The sequence below is a fragment of the Bos javanicus genome, chromosome 9 (assembly GCF_032452875.1).
Source record: "Bos javanicus breed banteng chromosome 9, ARS-OSU_banteng_1.0, whole genome shotgun sequence".
Taxonomy (NCBI): Eukaryota; Metazoa; Chordata; class Mammalia; order Artiodactyla; family Bovidae; genus Bos; species Bos javanicus.
Window position 1 is genome coordinate 104,075,871 of NC_083876.1, and position 23,527 is coordinate 104,099,397.

Here is a 23,527-nt window from a genome sequence, read left to right on the forward strand (position 1 = left end):
GTCTCCTAGGGCTTCCCCTTGTAGCTCAGTTGGTAAAAAATCTGCCTGCAATGCAGGAGACCCAGGTTCAATTCCTGGGTTTTCAAACTGTGTTATGTGTCATCTGGGTATTAGTTTTCTAACGCATATTTTCACGTCCCAGTCCAAAAACTAGGCCAGTATGTCTAGGGTGGGCTCAGGAATTAATTATTAACAAGTGCTCTATGTAATTCTATTATGTTGTTGTTGATCATTTGCAGAGTCACATCCAACTCTTTGGGATCCCATGGACTACAGCACACCAGGCTTCCCTGTCCTTCACTATCTGAGTTTGCTCAAACTCATGCAGTGAGTCGAAGATTCCATCCAACCATCTCGTTGCCCCTTTCTCCTCCTGCCCTCAATCTTTCCCAGCATCAAGGTCTTTTCCAGTGAGTCAGCTCCAATATATGGAAGCATTAGCCACATCTTGAAACTCACAGAGGGAATGGGGAATCCTGGAGTCAGAAGAGTTCTCCTAAATAACAGGTACAGAAAAACAGCTGGAAAACCCTTCAGGGAAATGACGGAGACATTTTAGAAATAAAGACCATTTTCCTCCAAGTAATTCATATTCCTCACACGTAGGCTTGCATGGTCACCGTCTCAGCCTGCTGCCTTCACAATTACAGCAGGAAATGTGGCCCCTGCTCGTCACAGGTTCAGCTTAGTCAGCGTCACCCCACTGGGCAACCCCGTCGAGCAGACTGCAAAAAAGCATCTCTGCTCTGACAATCAAAGAAAAAACAAACGTGTACGCGACGTTCCAATTCAGTGTATGTGAATCAGGCCGCGGTCGATGCCTCCAGAGTAAGTGCTGTTTCCCCCCAACAATCTCTAATATTATCAGATTCTTTCAATTCTGTGCTGCAGGCAGGAATGTGACTCATCGATCAAGTCAAGTCTCAACATAACTGAGCTTTCTCACTGGAATCTTGCATGCATGCTAAATTGCTGTCGTGTCTGACTCTTTGCAACCCCATGGACTGTAGCCCACCAGGCTCCTCTGTCCATGGGATTCTCCAGCCAAGAATACTGGAGTGGGTTGCTGTTTCCTCCTCCAGGGATCTTCCCGACCCAGGGATTGAATCCGCACCACTTATGTCTCCTGCACTGGCAGGTGTGTTCTTTACTAGTGTCACCTGGCACTGGAATCTTAAGAATCTGGCTAACTGTAAAAGCAAGGTACTCCTCCAATCTTTTAAAGGCTAAAAGGCTGCCTTTTTCAGGTGAGCACGTGTAACTGAATAAAATATAAAAGCCACTCAAACAACTGGAGTCAGAGGTAGCTCTAGGTTCACATCTAGCACATTCTGGACAAGGCCTTCAGGGAAACCACGTTTAGTCTAGAGGAATATTAGGCTAAAAGACTTTGCACCTGATGGTTGGGGGAAAATGGTCCTAGAAACCTTGGGAGGTTTTCTATTAGAAAAGTTTAGGCACAAATTTATGTAAGTAGTGAAAAATTACATCTCAAATCAACAGAAAATCCTTTGAAACAAAAAATAAAATATACCTATAGCTGACAATTTTAATGGCTAATTTTATGTCAACTTGGCTGATGACAGGAGTCCCAGATATCTTGCTAAGTATTATTTCTGGGTGTCTGTGAGGGTTTCTGGATGAGATTAGCATTTGAATTGGATGAGTAAAAGGTTGCCATCCCCAATTTGGGTGGGCATCACCCACTAGTTTTCTCTTCATGTTGAGCTGGGACCACAGTCTTCTCTTGTCCTTGGGGACAGGGTCTCACACCCATCAATTCTCCTGGTCTCAGGCCTTTAGACTTGGACTGGAATTCATACCCACATCCCCTGGGTCTTGAGGCTGCAGACAATGGGTAATGGGAACTTCTCAGCCTCCAGAACCATGTGAGCCAGTTACTAATAATAAATCCATATTCTAATTCTTCTGCTTCTCTGAATAACTGATATAATAAAGATGACAAATACATTTTGAATGGGAGCGTCTGGTTTTCAGTTGTGATGTGAGAGAAACGAATGAGATGGCACCAATGCACTCTGCTGCCGAGGATGAGATTCAACAAGTGTTTCTTGAACAAAATTTCAAATATGCATCCACTAGGGGTTTTTGATCATTTAAATTAACGGAAAGTCAACAGTAAAATTCCATTTTTCTTAGCCCAGAAAGCAAATCACACCCTCTACCGTAATAAATAATTTGTTCAACATCAAAAAAATTACTCCAACATTATATGTAATAGAGTTAAAATGTACTTAATAGTTCTAAAGCAAAACCTTTAACTCTATCCAAGTTTAGCTCTCAATTTTAACATTTCTTAATTGTTTATAACAATTATTACAGATTGCTGGCGAAAGTCCATATAAAGGGCTATTTGCTTTTACAATTTTCTTCTGTTTTGGTTGACTTGAAGATTTTCCTCCAAAACAGCCATTCCAGGGATGATAGATCTTAGCATACTCTACTTATATTAACTAACATCTCAATGAAACTGAGACAGTTAAAGGTAATCTGTCCATCAAGGCAAGCTAGGCTGCTGCTGCGTCACTTCAGTCTTTCCGACTCTGTGCGACCCCACAGACGGCAGCCTACCAGGCTCCCCCATCCCTGGGATTCTCCAGGCAAGAACACTGGAGTGGGTTGCCATTTCCTTCTCCAATGCATGAAAGAGAAAAGTGAAGGTGAAGCCGCTGTCGTGTCTGATTCTAAGCGACCCCATGGACTGCAGCCCACCAGGCTCCTCCCATGGGATTCTCCAGGCAAGGGTACTGGAGTGGGTTGCCATTGCTTTCTAGTGGCAAGCTAGGTGGACTAAACACATTCTAAACATGTTTTTTGTAAGACGGGCTGACTATCGTAAGATGGTAAACTGACCAAAAGAGTCCGCTTAGCTTTGGATGACAAAAAATACAAGAATGAAGAAAATGAAAGGAAAAAGAAATTCTATGTTCTAGTTCTGTCCTGGAAGAAGACAAGTTATAACAAAATAAGTGCTTGGGGTTTTATTTTTTAATAAAACAAGTTACTTCAACAGTTTCAAGGTACAAACTTGGCCAGTTTTGAGCTGATCGGTGACAAGCGCACAGCAGTCAGTCCTTCCGCAGAGGAACAGTCTCCTCCCTGATGCCCTCCTTGGTCACGATGCAGACCTTGAGTGCATCCCCGGTGTACACATCTCTCTCAGCAGCAGAAATGAAGACATCTTTCACAAGCCGCATGGCCCTGTCCAAGGACAGTGGGACATGCTCCACATTCTGCATGTTCTTAAAACCAACCTAGTGGGACAGGAGACTTGGATGAGGCATCTTGTGATCATGCAAAGGAGGTCCAGTCTCCCCCAAAGCTTTCACAGGTCTCAGGAGTCAAAATGAATACATCACACAAACTTAAAATGTCCCCCAAGTGAAATGTTTCTAGACCTGGCTGAATTACCCACCTGACACCTGACAAGCATCCACTAAGACAACGTCCCCACTCCTGAGAAGCGCACAGCAGAGGGCTAGACACATGAAAGCCAAGCATGGTTACAGAATGTGCTGAAACTGAATGCAGCCAGCAGTAACCGAAAAGGGGAACAATTAAAAATACACATGGAAGTTAGAATACAGAATGAGGTGACAGAAATGGAGAGACGGGGGAGAAGCGCACTCTCATGGTCTCCACATAAAATGGCAAAAGGAGAAGCGAAAACACGGGCTAACCACTACAGACAGAAGCACCCCGAAGTCACGAGAACAAGGAAGAAGCTGGAGCCGTGGAAGTGAGTGGCCACAGGGGAACCAGCAGAACAGACAAGAAGGTGGGCGAGGCCAATCAGCCAAGAGAGCTCAGCAGTAAATTACAAAAGCCTTGATTTCTCGGCTCCCCTAGCTAACGAAGAGAAGGCAAAGGAAGGCACTTTGGGTTCACCTATCACCTCCTGGATGCAGTCTCCTTACCTGGTTGTCAAGCAGGGGCTGCAGCATGGCACTGGCTGAGCCTCCAGCCTTGAACGAGTCTCTCTGGTAGGACCCTACCGGGTCAAAGCTGTACACGGCTCCCTTTCCTTAGAGAAGAAAAGTCTCCGTAAAAGTGAGTCCTGACAACATTCCCAAATTATGGTAAAATAAACCCAATCAAAGTATGACACAATATGGACTATCAACTTGGCTAAAATTTAAGAAGTGCGGTCTGCTCCTCCCCTCCCCTCAGAACACAACTGGAGGCCCTCCTGCCCACTCCTGTCCACAACAGCATTTGCCACAAGGAGCTTCATACTCTTCAAGCTGCTGTCACCGACTACCGCAATGGGGCTCCCTGTGCCCAAGGCGTGCTAGCAGTCACAGCTGCTCTAAGTTCTGCACCAAACTCCTCACAACATTCCTAGAAAACTAACTGTGCAGCTGCAGTGAGGAAACGCATTTAAAATTTCTCCTAGTGCTAAACATAAGCAGAAGCACAAAAAACTTATTATGTGTTTTTAGATTAATGGTAAGCACACTCTTTACCATCAGTACCATTAAAAAAATCAATTTAATAAAGAAGAAATTCCAGAAGAACACAAGTGTCACATGTAAAAGGCTAGATTTGCCTAAAATGTAATCACTTGCCTTATACTAGCAGTATAAAACACTAGTATTTTTGGGGGGATAAGAAAAACCAGAATCTGAGTACAGAGATTCTTATCATGACAGTTACAGAGACCTGTCAGGGGGTAGGTAAATGGGTTCTCAGGCTCTCCTGAAGTAAGTATAAACTTTCATGCCACTGGAGTCAGAATCCACTGAACTATAAAAGTACATACCCTATGATCCAGCAATAATTTCACTTACAGAATTAACCTACAAATAATGCTTATATAAACACACAAAGCAGTATGTACAGGATCATTTATTTATCTCTGAAAGAGCAAAAACTTACAAGCAACCTAAAATCCATTAGCAGAAACTGTTATGTCCACACAGCAACGTCAGCCTAGGAAGAAGCTGGGACATATCCACAGGACGTGTCACAGAGGAGCTCTGCAGTGTGTGTGGCACAGTTTCATTTTCATTTAAAGGCATTAAGTAAACAGCACACACATTTATACAGGCACACAGAAATGTACAGAAAGATTAATGAACTGTACTTATTCATCTTTGTGGGATTACAGATGAGGAAAGGGAATCACTTTATAAGCTTTGGTATTGACTTTATTACAAAGAACACGTGTCACTGTAATTTTTAAAGAGAACTTTTAAAAACAACTGTGTTCTGAGTGTGAGAACTCATGAGTCATTTATAAAGCATGACTTAAAAACTAATAGATTCATGCAGAATTCTGCAGAATTACACAGACATACCCCTAAGCCTAATAACCCCACCAAGAAGGCAGCATCTGAGAAAAGAAGTGTTTTGCTAGACGTAAGCTTGGAACAAGAACCCAGATTGCAGCAAGCAAGCTCACCAACTTCGACACATAAGCAAAGGGCTATGAAGGACAAAATCAAAGGATAAAGGATAAAAAGACAAAGGATAAAACCAAACCTCGTGTTATCTTTCACGAGGCCAACAGGCCACAAGTAAAACAAGGCCCCAGAAATATACCCAAGGGTAGGGGGCTTCCTAGGTGGCTCAGTGTAAAGAATCCACCTGCCAATGAAGGAGACACAGGTTTGACCTCTGGGCCGGGAGGACCCCATATGCTGTGGAGCAACCAGGCCCGAGGGCCACAACTACTGAACCTGTGCTATAGAGCCCAGGAGCCCATGTACCCCGGGGCCTGTGCTCCACGCAAGAGAAGCCACCGCAATGAGAAGGCTGAGCACCGCAACAAAGGGCAGCCTGCACTCGCCACAACCAGAGACGAGCCCACACAGCAGCAAGGACCCAGCAGAGCCGAAACTACATATAAACATAAATAAAATTATATATATGTAAAAAGATTTACCCAAGGGAAGCCAACCTCAGAAAACCACACACAACAGCTTTGAGGAAAACGAAAAGAGCAGAATATGTCCAAGACCACGGCTTCCAAGACCCCTTAGAAGAAGCAAGAAACATTTGTGACGTAGGCTGAAAACAGCCGTGACAAATCAGCAAGAAAAAGACTCACCTGTGCATAAAGGAACAAGCAATGACTAGCACATGGGTCAGTCTCCAAACGAGAAATGAAAAGGGCAATAAACATGAAGACACCCAAACTCAATAAAAACAAAGCATATGTATAAATTATAACAACATATTTACTAGGCAAGGCCTTCAAAATGTGTTAAAATTCTGATATTGGTTAGAACGTCAAAGCAAAACAACAAAACCCCAAAACAAAAGATAAAAATGGTACTCTCACCGCTGCTGGTGAGTGCAGGACCCTTTCTGATGGGCAAGCATGTGGTATCAGCAGAACGGAAAACACAGATATTCTCTGACCTAGAAACTCAACTTCCAAGAATATTTTCCAGGGAGATAAGAATAGGAGAAGTACACAAAAGTTCAGGTAAGGGGAGGCATAATATTGTTTCTATTAAGGAAACTGGAAACAATGTAAATGACTCTCAGAGGATTAGCGGGGAAATTCTGATGCAGCTCTACCCCACGGGTTGGCCATAAAATCATCACCCACGTCTTTATCCACCAGCACAAATCTACCCCATGATAATACATCCACGGTACAGTCAAGGAGAAACATGCGAACTGCAGCCTACGTACACAGTGCACAGGCGTACACGCATACCAAGACGTTTAACAGTGATTACCTCTAAGCGCAGGCTTTGGGGATTCCCACTTTTATCTTTGTATCTTCCAATACTATTTGACTACTTCTATAAGCATTATTGTTTTCATTATAGAAAAACCAAAGTCTTCGTTAACTTGGGGGAAGATTCTTTTAAAGGGGTCATGATCGCAACTGGAGAAGTGAAGGCGCAGAAGTCAAGCAGCAGCTGCCGGCTGTGCTCAGTCAGCTGTCGCCCAGCGTCCTGAGGGTCTCCATCAGGAACACAGCCCACCTCCAACACAAAAGACAGGAAACAATCTCAAGACTCAACAGAGGCTCTGGACTTGGGAGCACAAGGCTTAGGCACAGAGTAAATTCAAGAACAGAAGTGTTAAATGGAGAGCTGATGAGCCACTCCACCAATTGCTTTTATGACCAAATTTTGATTATCACTCTTCATTACAAATGGACAGCCAAAATCAAAAGAAATTTGAAGGAAGCCTCCAATATAGAAGACCACAGCCAAAATAAACAAGACCAGAAAAGCAATCTGATAAAATGCAGAGAACCTTTCAAAGGAAGTACCCCCAAAATCTAGCAGTAACAGCATACTCAAAAAAAATAAAGGAGCTAGAAAGTAAGAAAAAGCTCTTGGAAATTAATGATGGAGGAAACAGAGAGAGTTCAGTGAAGAATGAGGCACTGAAGTTGAGAAAATCTTCAGAGCAGAACAAAAAAAAACCCTAACAGCTAGACAACCCTAACCCTAATAGCAAAAAACAGTAGGATGGAGAAAAGACTCTAAAAGCAGAGACTCAAAAAGGTCTCCTGATACCTTTCTTCAGAAATTTCTCTAGCAACGCACTCCACTAAACAAGGAAATAAACCAAGAAAGAGGAAAGGATGGGAGTGAAAGCGCTCAAGACTGTCCTGGGAAACAGGAAAAGAAGGCAAAGGACTATTTCACTACACATAGAAATTCCTCTTAGGAATAAAGATCAAATTAAACCAGACAAGACCAGGAGAAAGAAAAAGGTTAGAAAAGCCTGAGAATACCACCAAAGCAAGCTAGAATGTTGGCACGTGGAAATCAAAGCCTAGGGCTCTGAAGTCAAACAGATCCAAACCTGAGCTCTGCCAGTCAGTATACACGAGGTTTCTCAAATCAGTGACACTGAAAACCTCCAAGACACTGTCTGGCCTGCTGAAATTCAACAGCAGCTATTATTCATGTTGGTAAAATCTGAATTTATTAGCCTGACATTCAAGTCAGACATAACTGAAGTTAAAAAAGGCTCCAGAGGAGATCGTGCATGTTCAGGGAGAGTAACAGAAACACACATTACCATATGTAAAATAGACAGCTAATGGGAATTTGCTGTATGACGCAGGGAACTCAAACCCAGGCTCAGCAACAGCCTAGAAGGGTGGGAGGGATGTTCAAATGGGAGGGTAATGGGTAAATGTTGATGTTTGGTAGAAACCAATGCAATGCTGTAAAGCAATTATCCTTTGACTAAAAATCAGTCAAAAAAAAAAAAAAAAAAGGCACCAGAAGCATGCTGGGTGTTAGGCAAGCTAACCTGCGGCTAGAATCACTCAGGTTAAGGGTAACTAATTTCTATTCACCATTTCTATGCTTTATATTTTCTGTTTTTACGTATGAAAGCCTAAAAACGCTGTGTCAACCTAAAGTGATCCTAACACTCTCATACGTCACATAAGGGGTGGGGTTGAGAGAGAAAGGGAGAACAAAGAAAAACACCTGTGAACGGGAATGGACAGGAGTAAAAACTAGAGAGAGAACATGAAAAGAACCTGACTCCTTCTGACCCAGAAACCTTCCCTCTAGGAAAGACAGACTTGGGTTTCCCTGGTGGCTCAATGGTAAAGAATCCGCCTGCCAACGCATGGGTTCAACCCCTGATCCGGGAAGATTCCATACATCCCAGAGTAACTAAGCTCATGTGCCCAAAGCTACTGAGCCTGTGCTTCAGGGCCTGGGAGCCGCAACTCCCGAAGCCCGCACACCCTAGAGCCGGTGCTCCGCAATAAGAGAACCCACTGCGATGAGAAGCCTGTGCACCACAGCGCAGACCAGGCTCCACTCACTGCAACTACAGAATAGCCTGCACAGCAAAAAGGGCCTGGCACAGCCAAACACAGATACAAGTTTATAAAAAGAAAGACATAGACATTTCAGCCATACTCTCCACAGACATTTCTGTCCCTTCTTTTCACAATCTCTGTGCTTGTGCTTAGTCTTTCAGTCGTGTCTGACTCTTTGCAACCCTGTGGACTGTGGCCCACCAGGCTCCTCTGTCCATGGGACTCTCCAGGCAAGAACACTGGAGTGGGTTGCCATGCCCTCCTCCAGGGGATCTTCCCAACCCAGGGATCGAATCTAGGTCTCCCACATAGTAGGCGGATTCTTTACCATCTGAGCCACCAGGAAAGCCCTTTTCACAATGGACTACTCTAAACTACTCCCAGGACACAGATCTGTCCTGGGAGACTGTATTTGATTTTTAGAAGCAACTAAAAGTTCACTCAAATCAGATCTGGTGAAAAACACTGTTGCCTTTTCTGGGTAACACAGCTTTAGATCAAAATGAGCATGAAAATGGCAAGTAACAACGCTGATGTTCCCTGGCCCTCCTGGTCCAACTCTGACAGAAATTTAAAGAGGTGTTTCAAAAATGACCCAAGAACACTGGTGCAAAAGCATTTCTTTTACAAATTACTTTCAAAACAACGTTTTGAAATCAAATATGCTTGTTACTGAAGTGTCATTTCTTAAAATTATATTTAGGTCAAGCTTCTCCAAGTTTCTTTCTGAGATTAAAATGCTAAATATCTACTACTGAACTCATGCAAGGTCTTGAGAAAATACCTGTAAAAGAACCGAATGCCCAACATTTATTTAACACACGACTTGCTGTGTCTCGCTGGATAATCCTTTACTTTCCTTTTAGCTTCCATTTCTTCACTGCCTTAATTACGAGAAAATAAAGTTGCTGGGCAAGATGGTATCCAGATTTTATCAGCTCTGGATGGAAACACACGTAAGAAATGCTACCCACTCCATCACCCACAAAGGGAACACCCTACCTTCTTCATCAAGCCCCCCGATGATGTTGTACACATAGTAGGGGAAGAAGCGCCTGGAGTACAGGATTGTGGACAGCATCGCAGCGATTGCCCCAGTGGTCATGGCCTTATTGTTGGAATGCTTATACATCTGCAATTATTAACAAAACCAACAGGCATGTTAGAGGCAGAATATACTAAAGACTAGAACAATGAACAGCAAATGGAAAAGAATGAAAGCATTTCCTGGTGAAATGGGAAAGGACGCCTGTTCCTTTCATGATTAAACACCACAGTAATACAAAACAAAATAGTATTTTATTATGTCCTATCGTTGTGGGGGCTACAGACATTTCTCAGGGAGAGAACGCCAAGTTGCCCTCAGCTCTCCAGTTTGGAGGCTCCTTTCCATGCCAGCCTCATCTCAGGCCCTCTTAACTCAAGAGCAAATACACACAAACAGATCACATGAGGCAACCTGGAGAGGATATTCCAAACTCAGCTCTCCACTCTACAAACTGATAGTGGTCAGGAAAATAAAGCCCATGGGCCAAATCCAGCCCACCACTTGTTTCAGTCAAGTTTCATGGGAACACAGTCTTGTTCATTCATGAGATATTGTTAGTGTCTGTTTTTGCACAGTTCAGTCCAGTCGCTCAGTTGTGTCCGACTCTTTGTAACCCCATAAACTGCAGCACGCCAGGCCTCCCTGTCCATCACCAATTCCCGGAATCCACCCAAACCCATGTTCACTGAGTCGGTGATGCCATGTAACCATCTCATCCTCTGTTCTCCCCTTTTCCTCCTGCCCTCAATCTTTCCCAGCATGAAGGTCTTTTCAAATGAGTCAGCTCTTTGCATCAGGTGGCCAATGTATTGGAGTTTCAGCTTCAACATCAGTCCTTCCAATGAACACCTAGGAATGATCTTTAGGATAGACTGGTTGGATCTCCTTGCAGTCGAAGGGACTCTCAAGAGTCTTCTCCAATACCACAGTTCAAAAGCATCAATCCTTCGGTGCTCACCTTTCTTTATAGTCCAACTCTCACATCCACACGACTATTGGAAAAACCATAGCCTTGACTAGACAGATCTTTGTTGACAAAGTAATGTCTCTGCTTTTTAATATGCTGTCTAGGTTGGTCATAACTTTCCTTCTAAGGAGTAAGCGTCTTTTAATTTAATGGCTGCAATCACCATCTGCAGTGATTTTGGAGTTCAAAAAAATAAGTCAGCCACTATTTCCCTATCTATCTGCCATGAAGTGATGGGATTGGATGCCATGATCTTAGTTTTCTGAATATTGAGCTTTAAGCCAACTTTTTCAGTTTCCTCTTTCACTTTCATCAAGAGGCTGTTTAGTTCTTCTTCACTTTCTGCCATAAGGGTGGTGTCATCTGCGTATCTGAGGTTATTGATATTTCTCCCAGCAATCTTGACTCCAGCTTGTGCTTCTTCCAGCCCAGCGTTTCTCATGATGTACTCTGCATATAAGTTAAATAAGCAGGGTGACAATATACAGCCTTGACGTACTCCTTTTCCAATTTGGAACCAGTCTGTTGTTCCATGTCCAGTTCTAACTGTTACTTCCTGACCTGCATACAGGTTTCTCAAGAGGCAGGTCAGGTGGTCTGGTATTCCCATCTCCTTCAGAATTTTCCACCGTTTATTGCTATCCACACAGTCAAAGGCTTTGGCATAGTCAATAAAGCAGAAATATATGCTTTTCTGGAACTCTCTTGCTTTTTCGATTATCATGTAGATGTTGGCAATTTGATCTCTGGTTCCTCTGCCTTTTCTAAAATCAGCTTGAACATCTGGAAGTTTACCGTTCACATATCACTGAAGCCTGGCTTGGAGAATTTTGAGCATGACTTTACTAGCGTGTGAGATGAGTGCAATTGTGCGGTAGTTTGAGCATTCTTTGGCATTGCCTTTCTTTGGGATTGGAAAGAAAACTGACCTTTTCCAGTCCTGGTTTAGGGCAGATTAAACAGTTGCCACAGAAACCAAATGGCTGACTCCTGATTAGACTCAGACAAGCCTCTCTCTTTTCAGAGAGGGTATCTGTGAGAGACGGGGGCAGCTCTACTTTGTATGAACCCAGCAGAGGGCAGGGTCTTAATCCTTAGAGCATCTACCACGAAGAACGGAGTATCCAAAATGGCACCTGACACGGTGATTTCTGATCCAAGATTTACTACGTCCTGACAATTCTAAATTATCCAATAAAGTAAATGTAAGTTAACCGATTTGTCAGCCACAGCCAATATCTCTAAAGAGAAACCTAAGAACTGCTATAAAATCTAACAATGACAAGATTATAAAGAAAATTCTTCACTTCATTTCAAAACCAAGCGCCAATATTTATTCACCTCACCATTTACATTAACAATATGTGAAAGAATTTGCAAGTACTGTGCACTGAGTTGAACTCACTGTACCTTTTTGCAATTTTATTAACAAAATACTACTTTCCATGTCAGGTTTATTTTTGTCCTCTAAATGCCTTTTACAAACTATGCATTAGGAATCATATAAATGTCAATATATGTCACTACAGCTTTCAATATCAATAGATTTTAAACAAATGTTAACAACTGGTAAATACTCAATGAAATCACTCCTACACATTTAAAAAGGTAAGTGTCAGTTAAATTCATTATATGACTCCAGTAACCTTACTCGTAATCTTAAGGGCTATCCACAAGCAGGCAAAACAGAACATCAACCCTGCTAACCTTTTCATGTACCAGCTAAACTTACCAACTACTATACTAAATATTACAATATATAGCCTAGAAAATTAAATATTAAAACTAAGAAGATATAATACTGATACTGTAAATATGATCAATAGGAATTTAAAAATGTCACCAAGCTATATAACTAAGAAACAGAGCTACACTTCTGAGTATTGACATACGGTGACTGAGAATCCTACCCTAAGCCTGTACTTTACGAACTAAGAAGAGAGTCGTTACTAAAAAATCTATATGAGTGCAGCCCAAATTACTCCTATCCTATTTTCCCTGAAATGATCTGAAGCAAACGCTGCTAATACACACAGGGCAGAATCAACATCTAGACCTGCCTCTGCTTCTGTCAAGTCAGCTCCCTTGCTTCAACACCCCTGCTGCCAGAGACACGCAGGTGGGGCAGCGTCAGCCCCTCTAAGACTGCACTGCAGGTCAGTTATCTTATTCTCTTCCTCCTCCCTCACCCCACCCGCTCTCTTCCACTCCCATCCACCTTGTGTCAGATCTCCTTCCTCAGCTGGCTGTCAACTAAAGACTGGTGGGGTCAGCTGAGAATGACTGTGCCTCTAGTCCAAACAGCTGGCTTGTCCTTCTGCTCATGCTAAGAGCACATGCTGTCAGGAGAGCGTGATGTGTAGGCTAATGGTGTTTCACACCAAGCTCCGGTCTAAAAGCCCGCCTCCTCTGCAGAAACTGATCTGTTTCATTTCTGAGAAAACTATCTTCAGAAGAAACCCCTTCCAGTCTACCTTAAAAAGGAGAGATAATCCTTCGCTTCATATTGTACGTGTACTTTAACAGAAAGGAACTTGCCGTCATTTACATTATGCTCCTCTGATGATGGCTGTATTAACAAGAGCGTGTCATTCGTAGTGTGGGTTAAAGTTTCACCTGCTAAACTAGTTCTTCTCCAGCTAGCAGTAGCCATGGTGGATGCTTAGTATCAGTATTAGTCGCTCAGTCGTGCCTGACTCTCTGCGACCCCATGGGCTGCAGCCCACCAGGCTAAACCGTCATGAGATTTTCCAGGCAAGGATACAGGAGTGGGTTGCCATTTCCTTCTCCAGGGGATCTTCCCAACCCAGGGTATGTATGCTTAAAATAATCTAAAGAACTTTTGTTATTAGCTTTCAACAGTGTAAACATGTGCAAAAGCATCTACCTTTAGTCTTGCTTCAATAATTTTGGTCAGGGTAAGACAATCTCCATGAAAACCGCTACATCCAATGACTGTTTTGTCTGTTCTGTTAAAAAAAAACACGCCACATTTCAGGAAACAGTTGGTTTAACAGTAAGGCAAACATGTCTTGATTAATTTTAAATTTAAAACTCAAATATGATTGAATTTTTTAAATAAGGTTAGGTTGAGGGCAGCCAATTTACATATAATACAACCCAATGCCCACACAGAAAGTTTCATAGATTTGACTGCATAAAAAATGAAAACTTCTATAAAAATATGATGAATTAAAAAAATATATATACACGACCAAAGTCTACTTTTAATTTCCTTATTCTACAAACAGTTCCTAAAAATATGAAATGCATTAATAGCATACTAGCTCTTGGGGATAATGTGCATAGTTAATAACATCATACTGTATATTTCAGTTGCTGAGAGTAGAGCCTGTAAGTTCTCATCACAAGAAAAAAAATGTTATAAATTGTGTGGTGACAGATATTAACCAGACTAATTGTGATCATTCTGCAATATACACAAATATGGGATCATTATGCTATACACCTGAAAGTATTAAAATGTTATATGTCGATTATGTATGCATGTGCTCAGTTGCTTAGTCATGTCCAACTCTTTGCAACCCCACGGACTGTAGCCTGCCAGGTTCCTCGGTCCATGAAATTTTCCAAGCAAGAATACTGAAGCAGGTTGCCATTTCCTACTGTAGGGGATTTTCCTGACCCAGGGATCAAACCTGCATCTCTTGCACCTCCTGCACTGGCAAGTGTGTTTTTTACCGCTGCACCACCTGGGAAGCCCCCAAATGCCAATTCTACCTCAACACAAAAGACACCCTGTGATGGGAAGGTAGGTGAGTTACACCAAAGTGAAACTTTCAGTGCTCAGTTGTGTTCAACTCTTTGCGAACCCATAGACTGTCGCCCACCAGGCTCCTCTGTCCATAGAATTCTCCGGGCAAGAATACTAGAGTGGGTGGCCATTCCCTTCTCCAGAGGATCTTCCTGATCCTGGGATCAAACCCAGTCTCCTGAAGATTCTTTACTGTCTGAGCCTCTAGCTGCTGCTGCTGCTAAATCACTTCAGTTGTGTCCGACTCTGTGTGACCCCAGAGACGGCAGCCCACCGTCTCTGGGATTCTCCAGGCAAGAACACTGGAGTGGGTTGCCATTTCCTTCTCCAGTGCATGAAAGTAAAAAGTGAAAGTTAAGTTGCTCAGTCGTGTCTGACTCCTAGCGACCCCATGGACTGCAGCCCACCAGGCTCCTCTGTCCATGGGATTTGCCAGGCAAGAATACTGGAGTGGGTTGCATTTGAGCCACTAGGGAAGCCCCTAAATTATATGAAAGTCATATAAAAAGAAACACAAGTCACCATAAACATATAAAAGAGTCTCCATGCCACTCATAAATTAAAATCTTAAAAAGAGACCATTTCAGCCTAGTAGAATAATAATGCTTAATGCTAGTGAGGTTGTGAAAATCAGGTACTCTCAGAAACTGGGAAGGAGTGTACACCGATCCAGCTCTTTAGAAAGGTTGTTTGACAGCATCTACTAAAAACTTAAATGCACATTACTTTCACTCAAAAATTCCACTGCTACAAATATACTCATGCAAGTTTGCAAAGATAAGCTCTAGGTTCACGTGTAAGTATACATATTATTTTAATGACTCTCCAAAACAAAACAAATACAACCCAAATGCCCACCAGAGAGTACTTAATAAAATTTTTGTGTATCTTTGCCGACAAAGGTCCGTCTAGTCAAAGCTATGGTTTTTCCAGTAGTCACGTACAGATGTGAGTTGGACTGTAAAGAAAGCTGAACGCCAAAGAACTGATACTTTTGAACTGTGGTGTTGGATAAGACTCTGAGAGTCCCTTGGACTGCAAGGAGATCCAACCAGTCAGTCCTAAAGAAAATCAGTCCTGAATATTCACTGGAAGGGCTGATGCTGAAGCTGAAGCTCCATTACTTTGGCCACCTGATGTGAAGAAGAACTGACTCAGTGAAAAATATCCTGATGCTGGGAAAGACTGAAGGCAGGAAGAGAAGGGGACGACAAGATGAGATGGTTGGATGGCATCACCGACTCAATGGACATTAGTGTGGGCAAGCTCTGGGAGTTGGTGATGGACAGAGAGACCTGACATGTTGCAGTCCATGGGGTCGCAAAGAGTTGGACACAACTGAGCATGTAAACTGAACTGACGCCTCAAAAGTTAATTCCTAAGTCTTGATACTTATAAGGAAACCTAAACCCATCTCATCAAGAAATGATCAGCAGAGGCCCTTTCTTTCAGAAATAAAACATACTTGTCCAGCTGGGGAGACCACTGACACTTCTAGGGTCATCACCAGCATTTCCTGATCTCTCTATAACCAACCTCACTGCTCTGAGCCAAACCCCAATATACCTTAAGGCTTCACTGCCTGTACTACCAAGAATGGCTGATAGTATCAGGAAGGTAAGACAAAATCTGAGCTTCAGAATGCTTTTGCCAAATATCCAGGTACCTAAATGAAGAAGTTTTTCTGCAAAGAATAAAGAGTAAATATAAGTTTCAAACAAGTGGGGGAAGAGATAGGTTAGACTCTAGGTCAGCCCCAAAGGGCATGGGATCAGGAGCATGCAAGCAATTCATGTGTGACCCAGTGCCTGTAATGCATGACAGCAACACAGAAGTAACACTGTTCTCTCTATATATACCTGAAGTATTTCATTAAAAAAAGAGAGAGAGAGTATTCACTCAGGAGGCATACAAGCTAAAACAGAACGTTACAAAGATGAGCAGAATCTCGTACAAGGACAGTATCTATAGCATTATTTAAGTTTTATTCATGATATTTACTACTTTCACTTTATAAAAGTTACATCTTAAAAGACAAAAATTGTTGCATGGGTACGCTACAAGGGTTTCCTTGATAGCTCAGTAGGTAAATCCTGCAGGAAACCTGCGTTTGATTCCTGGGTCAGGAAGACCCCCCTGGAGAAGGAAATGGCAACCCACTCCAGTATTCTTGCCTGGAGAATCCCACCGACAGAGGAGCCAGGCAGGCTACAGTCCATGGGGTCACAAGAGTCAGACACGACTTAACAACTAACTCACCACCATGCTACAAATCAGAGAAGAGAAAAGGGTATCAAAAGATGGACGTGGACAGAAAGGGAACTGGGAAGATGAAGACAAGCTTACTGTTCTTTAGGCTGCGGTGTAGGCTGGGCCACGCCCTGCAGCACAAGGCCCACCCAAAGGACGTGAGCCTCATCAGCCCACTCCTGACAGAATTCAGGATTAAGAAGTGTCTGTGTAGTAACCTAAGAGTAACCACCATTTCCAACTGTGTCCAAAAATGTTAAATACAAACCGCTGTTAACATGTAAGGTACATTTAGTTAGTAATTTATGCAGATTCCCCCCACCCCAGTACATATGACTTTATTTTCTTATGTTTTAGAAAAAACATAGCCACCCATTAAAACTGTGAGCCATGGATATAACTGCTTAAGATATGCGTAAATTGAATGTTTTAGGTTTTTTTTTAAAGGTGCAGATTAAAAAAGAATCCAAAGTACATATGATAAAGTAGTAACAATGCTGATAAGACCTAAATGATAGTATATGAGCACTGACTACAGAATCATCCTACCTTTGTTGTATATTTGATATTTTTTATAAGATGCTGAGTAAAGAATATTTAAGTTACCAAAAACACTGTTGGTACCTAAATATGACAAATATTATGAAGACTACATACTGAATTATTAGAAAATAATTTTCTAACAAAAATACAAGCTAAGCTCCAAACAGGCAATCTAAAAATTCATGAAACACATCATTTAAAACCTGAATCTCTCGCAGCATTAAATCATCACAAGGTACTGAAAACATGTCCTTAGAAATATTTACTTACAATTTGTAACATTTGGGGCTGTCCCGTGTGTGAATTGAAAACCCTTCACTTAATCTAGTGTCAGAAGCAACAATTGAAAAATCTTCTCCAGCAATTGCCAATACAGTACTGAGGGGGAAAGAAGGAAAAACAAAATTAATAAATTCTTCTGGACATTAATAACACCTTTCCCAATATAAGAATGCTCCACAGCACATACTGAGATAAAATCTACTAGATATAATCAAGTGCAGGGTTCAGGTGGAAGAGGAAACGATCAGGGGAAAGGATCCCTGGCTACAAGTCATCTGGGAAAAAAAAAAATTTAAGAATTTCCTTAAAAACACAAGTCAAATCAGACCAAAGGTTCCTTAGCAGAAGACTACAGAAACATCTGGCTTCCCTTGTGGCTCAACTGGTAAAGAATCTGCCTGCAATGAGGGAGACCTAGGTTCCATCTCTGGGTTGGGAAGATCCCCTGGAGGGCATGGCAACCCAGTCCAGTATTCTTGCCTGGAGAATCCCCATGGTTAGAGCCTGATGGGCTACAGTCTAAGGGATTGCTAAAGAGTTGGACACAACTGAAGGACTAAGCACAAACATCACTAAATTATCACCATCATCAAAAAATTAAACATTATTGATTAATATGTATCATTAAACAATTACTGATACTATAAAATGGCCAAAGGCCATGGCCTTGCCTGCTGGGGGAGGTGTAGACAGGGATACAACACAAGATATCTGAGCTCAAGAAAGAAGGGCTTAATGTGGTTTTATCATTTTTTATTTTTTGATCACGCCACACAGCATGTGAAATCTGTTTCCCCATCAGGGATCAAACCTGTGTCTCATGCTTTGCAAGGGCAGTCTTAACCACTGGACCACAAGGGGAGTCCCGGGGCTTAACGTTTTTAATTTCTTTATATCCAAGTCCTTATAAAATTGTCTTGCTCTCAGGAGACACCCAAGCATCTTTTGGAAAATGGACCAACACAGAACAACCTTTTCCCTCTGTGGCTCTTTCAGTGGAGGCGGAGAGGATGAGCTCTAAAAGCAGACTGTGTGGGTTCAAAGTCTGGTTCTCTTGCTTAGAAGATACGAGATAGTCAACTGCTTAACTTCTCAAGGCCTCAATGTCCTCAAACACGTATCAGGGATGACAACAGTAGCTACTTTATTTGGGTGTTACAAGCATTAAACGACTAAATTGTTAAGCCTTATTCCTGTGCCTGAAACATAACTGGTCCTCCAGTTAAGTGTTAGCTATGATCCCCCTGGCGTAAGTATGATCACCGAGAACTTGGACTCTGAAGTTACCCGAAACCTGTCCATGCCATAACAGCTCTGTGACCTTGGACAAATTATCAAGTTGATATTAGCAGTTCCTGTGTTAAAGGTTGACTGAGTTAAACTGCATAATCTTAAAGTACTCAGTGACAAATGCACAGGCTAATCACTTGGGAGTTTAACCACATTCAGTCAGGCTAGAAAGACACAGGACTAAGTCTTATTTTGTAGAAGCAAAGGCTGCCCAAGAGCCAGCAATAAATGTTAAAGGAAAAGAACACAGATTAAGAAAAGGTAATTTAATATCAGAAAGCCATAAGCACTAACTTTAGAGCAGTAATTGGATTACAAAGGTTAGAAGGTAAACACTGAATACCTTACAAGTCTCAAGCAGAATCTGCAACTGTCTCATGAAATAGGTCTAATAACTCATTTTGTGATCCCACCACTTCATTAGTTGTCACAGGAAATATTTAAAAGTGCAATGATAAAAGCATTCATAAACTTCATTGCAACACAGATATGGATTCAAGTCCTGGGGTTCAACTTCACACCAGCGCTATGACTAACAAAATTTAACTTCTAAGAGCCCAAGTTCATTTGTAAAACTGAGGTATATATCATCTGTCAGTCAGTCATCATGAGGATAAAAAAGATACCTGCTTTCAATCTACAAAATGCTTCTCTTTTGATTCTTCTCTCAAACTATGACTAGCTAAGGAAGATAAGGAAATCTGGGTTCAAGAAGCTGAGAGGTAGGTACCAAAGACCACACTCCTCTTTAGTGTGAGACAAGGCTAAAATCACAGACTTCCAATCTCTTTGCAAATACCCTGAAAATCTACACTAAAATTTCAAACCCATAAGGACCTGAGTAATTAATCTGGCCACTGGATGGTCCTTAAAGATTACCAGATTAATAAATTGGGTGTGTACGTTTCAAAGTACAAAATTTGGCCCGCAAACTATAAACGATGCTTAAATACACAGCTCTTCGCAGTTAGGAGTCCTAAAGAGAGTGTCTTTCCACAACCCTAGTTCTTTTAGTGCGCTATCAAGGAAAAGTATTAAGACAAAGCTGGTAAGTTAAAAAAAAAAAAAAAGAAAAACATAAAACATGCAAGAATCACATATTCAAAGGCCCCCCCTTCTGAGTATTTTTTCCCTGAACTTATGCCAACCCTTAAAAATAAACACTGATCAATGAAACTAAGTCTGCGCAAGTAATCCTACCTGCTATTTAAAACAACTCAAAATGGTGATTTGATTAGATCTTTTAGCTAGACAACTACATCCAATCACATGGCCAATCAACCATCAACTTTAAAATCAGATGCTCAACCTGCCCCGTGCCTGCTGGCTCGAGAAACACGTTCAGACAGACAGGAAACGTTAGGTCCATTTTTAAAGCTCTTCCAGAGCGGAGGTCAGGTGTCAATTTCTATCTGCTGTCTACGTAAAGCTGGCCGTCCACATCGAGATCCAGTAACCGGCCTATAACGTGAAGCCCTGAAAAACAAGACCTAGCCGAGCAACCTCGGAGAGGGAGGCCTGAGACTGGAGGGGCAGCGCCGGGCACACAGGCTTAAGCAGGGATATGGAGGAAGAAAGAGAAGGCGGAGGCTCTGCGGGCTTTACCCTCCGTTGAAAGCGTAGGGCGAAAAGCGCAGCTGCAAAGGGCCCACGGAGCTGTGAGGTTCCATGGCCAGGTCTCGGCCGGCGCCTGAGTACGCAGCAACGGAGGACAACATTCCGTGGCTCCGCTCCTGCTGTCTCACGGCAAGATGGCTGCCTCGACCGGAAATTGTGCCGCTTCCGGTTTCCGCGGCGCTGCCTCCGGCCGCTCTATCTCACGCCAGTCGTTGCTCCTGGAGGCCAGAGCCGTCGCCTTCCAGTCGGTAGCCATTGCCGGTTCCTCGTAGACACCTGGCAGTGAGGTACAGGCTTTCTTTTCCAGGCAAACATTCGAAATCACTCGTGATGGATAGAAATTTTAAAGTCTGAGTTTACAAAGACATTGGAAAAACTATGGCGCAACGGAAACTCGAAGACTCTCTTGGAGTGTAAATTGCTACTGCTGCTAAGTCGCTTCAGTTGTGTCAACTCTGTGCGACCCCATAAACGGCAGCGCACCAGGCTCCCCGTCTCTGGGATTCTCCAGGCAAGAACACTAGAGTGGGTTGCCATTTCCTTCTCCAATGCACGAATGAGAAAAGTGAAAGTGAAGTACCTCAGTCGTGTCCGACTCTTAGCGACCCCATGGACTGCAGCCTACCAGGCTCCTCTGTCCGTGGGATTTTCCAGGCAAGAGTACTGGAGTGGGCTGCCATTGCCTTCTCCGGAGTGTAAATTAGTACAGCCGTTTTTCGAAAAGGGACTGGCATTACTTGACATAGTTGAAATACACACACATCATGACCCAGCAGTTTCATGCCGAGGTATGTACCCTGGCCAGAAGACATGCAAGAATATTCATAAAAATGTTCTTAATGGCCCCAAACTGGAAATGAGCTAAATGTCCATAAACTGCAGAATGGATAAAGCAACTGAGGGATGTGCCAAAGCAAGAAAATTAACTGACTTTGGCTAGAGGGAAAGGTCCTGCTTGGCTAGGGATGGGTTGGAGGTTGTAGTGCTAGCAATACTGGGTTTCTTTACTTGATTTAATGCTTGCCTGCTCAGTCGATCAGGCGTGTCCGACTCTCTGCGACCACTTGGACTATAGCCCACCAGGCTCCTCTGTCCATGGGGTATTTACACGCAAGAATACTGGAGTAGGTTGACATTTCCTCCTCCAAGGGATCTTCCTCACCCAGGGATCGAACAGCCATCTCCTGTGTCTCTTGTATTGGTCGGCAGATTCTTTACCAATGAGCCACCAAGGGAACCCTTTGTTGCTGTTGTTCAGTTGCTAAGTCGTGTCCAACTCTTTGCAACCCCATAAACTGCAGCCCGATAGGTTTCCCTGTCCTTCACTATCTCCCAGAATTTGCTCAAACCCATGTCCATTGTGTTGATCACATCCAACCATCCCATCTTCGGTTGCCGCCCCCTTCCTTCTCCTCCTGCCCTCATTCTTTCCCAGCATCAGGGTCTTTTCTATTGAATCAGCTCTTTGCATCAAGTGGCCAAAGTATTGGAGCTTCAGCTTCAGTCTTTCCAATTAATATTTATGGTTGATTTCCTTTAGGATTGTCTGGTTTTATCTCCTTGCTGTCCAAGGGACTCTCAAGAGTTCAAAAGCATCAATTCTTTGGCACTCAGCCTTCTTTATGGTCCAACTCTCACATCTGTACATGACTGCTGGAAAAATCACAGCTTTGCCTATACAGACTTTACTAGCAAAGTGACGTCTCTGCTTTTTAATACACTGCCTAGGTTAATCATAGCTTTTCTTCCAAGGAGCAAGTGTCTTTGAATTTCATGGCTGCAGTCACTGCAGTGATTTAGGAGCCCAAGATCAAATCTGTCACTGTCTCTACTTTTTCCCCATCTATTTCCCATGAAGTGATGGGACCAGATGCCATGATCTTCATTTTCTGAATGTTGAATTTTAAGCCAGCTTTTTCACTCTCCTCTTTCATCCTCATCAAGAGGCTCTTAGTTCCTTTTCACTTTCTGGCATTAGAGTGGTATCATCTGCATATATGAGGTTGTTGATATTTCTCCAGGAAATCTTGATTCCAGCTTGAGGTTCATCCAGCCACACATTTTGGATGATGTACTCTGCATATAAGTTAAATAAGCAGGGTGATAGTGTATGGCCTTGATGTACTCCTTTCCCAGTTTTGAACCCGTCCATTGTTCTATGTCTGGTTCTGTTGCTTCTTGACCTGCATACAAATTTCTCAGGTGATAGATAAGCTGGTCTGATATTCCCATTTCTTTAAGAATTTTCCATTGTTTGTTGTGATCCACACAGTCAAAGGCTTTAGTGAAGTCAATGAAGCAGAAGTAGATGTTTTCCTGGAATTCCCTTGCTTTCTCTATGATCCAATGGATTTGGGCAATTTGATCTCTGGTACCGCTGCCTTTTCTAAATCCAACTTGTACATCTGGAAGTTCTTGGTTCATGTACTGCCCTTATTTGATTTAATACCGTCTATTAATCTGTACACATGTTTACATACTTCTTTATATGAATATCATATTTTACAATTTAAAAATGTTAATAAAAAAAGCAAGCAAGCCTTTAACTAATATAGAATGGACTGTTTGATATATACATGCAATTCTGGAAGCAGAAAAAGATATTTGAAAAGTACTTTTTAAATTAAAACTTTTCCTATACTTTACTGTAAAAGGTAAAAGGGTTTTCTTTGATGGTTATGGACAGAGAAGTATTGTATTTATTTGGGTACTGTCCTGGATACAAAAATTCTGTAAAATCTTCCCTATCCTTAAGGAGGACCCAACCTCATTGATTATGTGCAGCACAAAGGAAGCAAGCTAACAAGCATTACAACCTGCAATTATGCCTAAATGAACCACAGGATATTAGAGATACCAAAGGAACATTTCATGCAAAGATGGGCATAATAAAGGACAGAAATGCCATGGTCCTAACAGAAGCAGAAGATATTAAGAAAAGGTGGCAAGAATACACATAAGAACTATACAAAA

General features: G+C 42.4%; 1 protein-coding gene across 1 annotated transcript; it reads right to left on the bottom strand.

Annotated features, from left to right (window-relative positions):
- Positions 1-2,987: 2,987 nt before the first annotated feature.
- On the bottom strand, positions 2,988-20,713 carry PSMB1 (proteasome 20S subunit beta 1). The gene is made up of 6 exons (XM_061428629.1): positions 20,543-20,713; positions 17,636-17,743; positions 13,685-13,766; positions 9,785-9,914; positions 3,939-4,045; positions 2,988-3,275 (listed from the first exon to the last, which is right to left on the bottom strand). The coding sequence occupies exons 1-6, from the start codon at positions 20,653-20,655 to the stop codon at positions 3,090-3,092; spliced, it is 726 nt and encodes a 241-aa protein (XP_061284613.1). The 5' UTR covers positions 20,656-20,713; the 3' UTR covers positions 2,988-3,089.
- Positions 20,714-23,527: the final 2,814 nt, after the last annotated feature.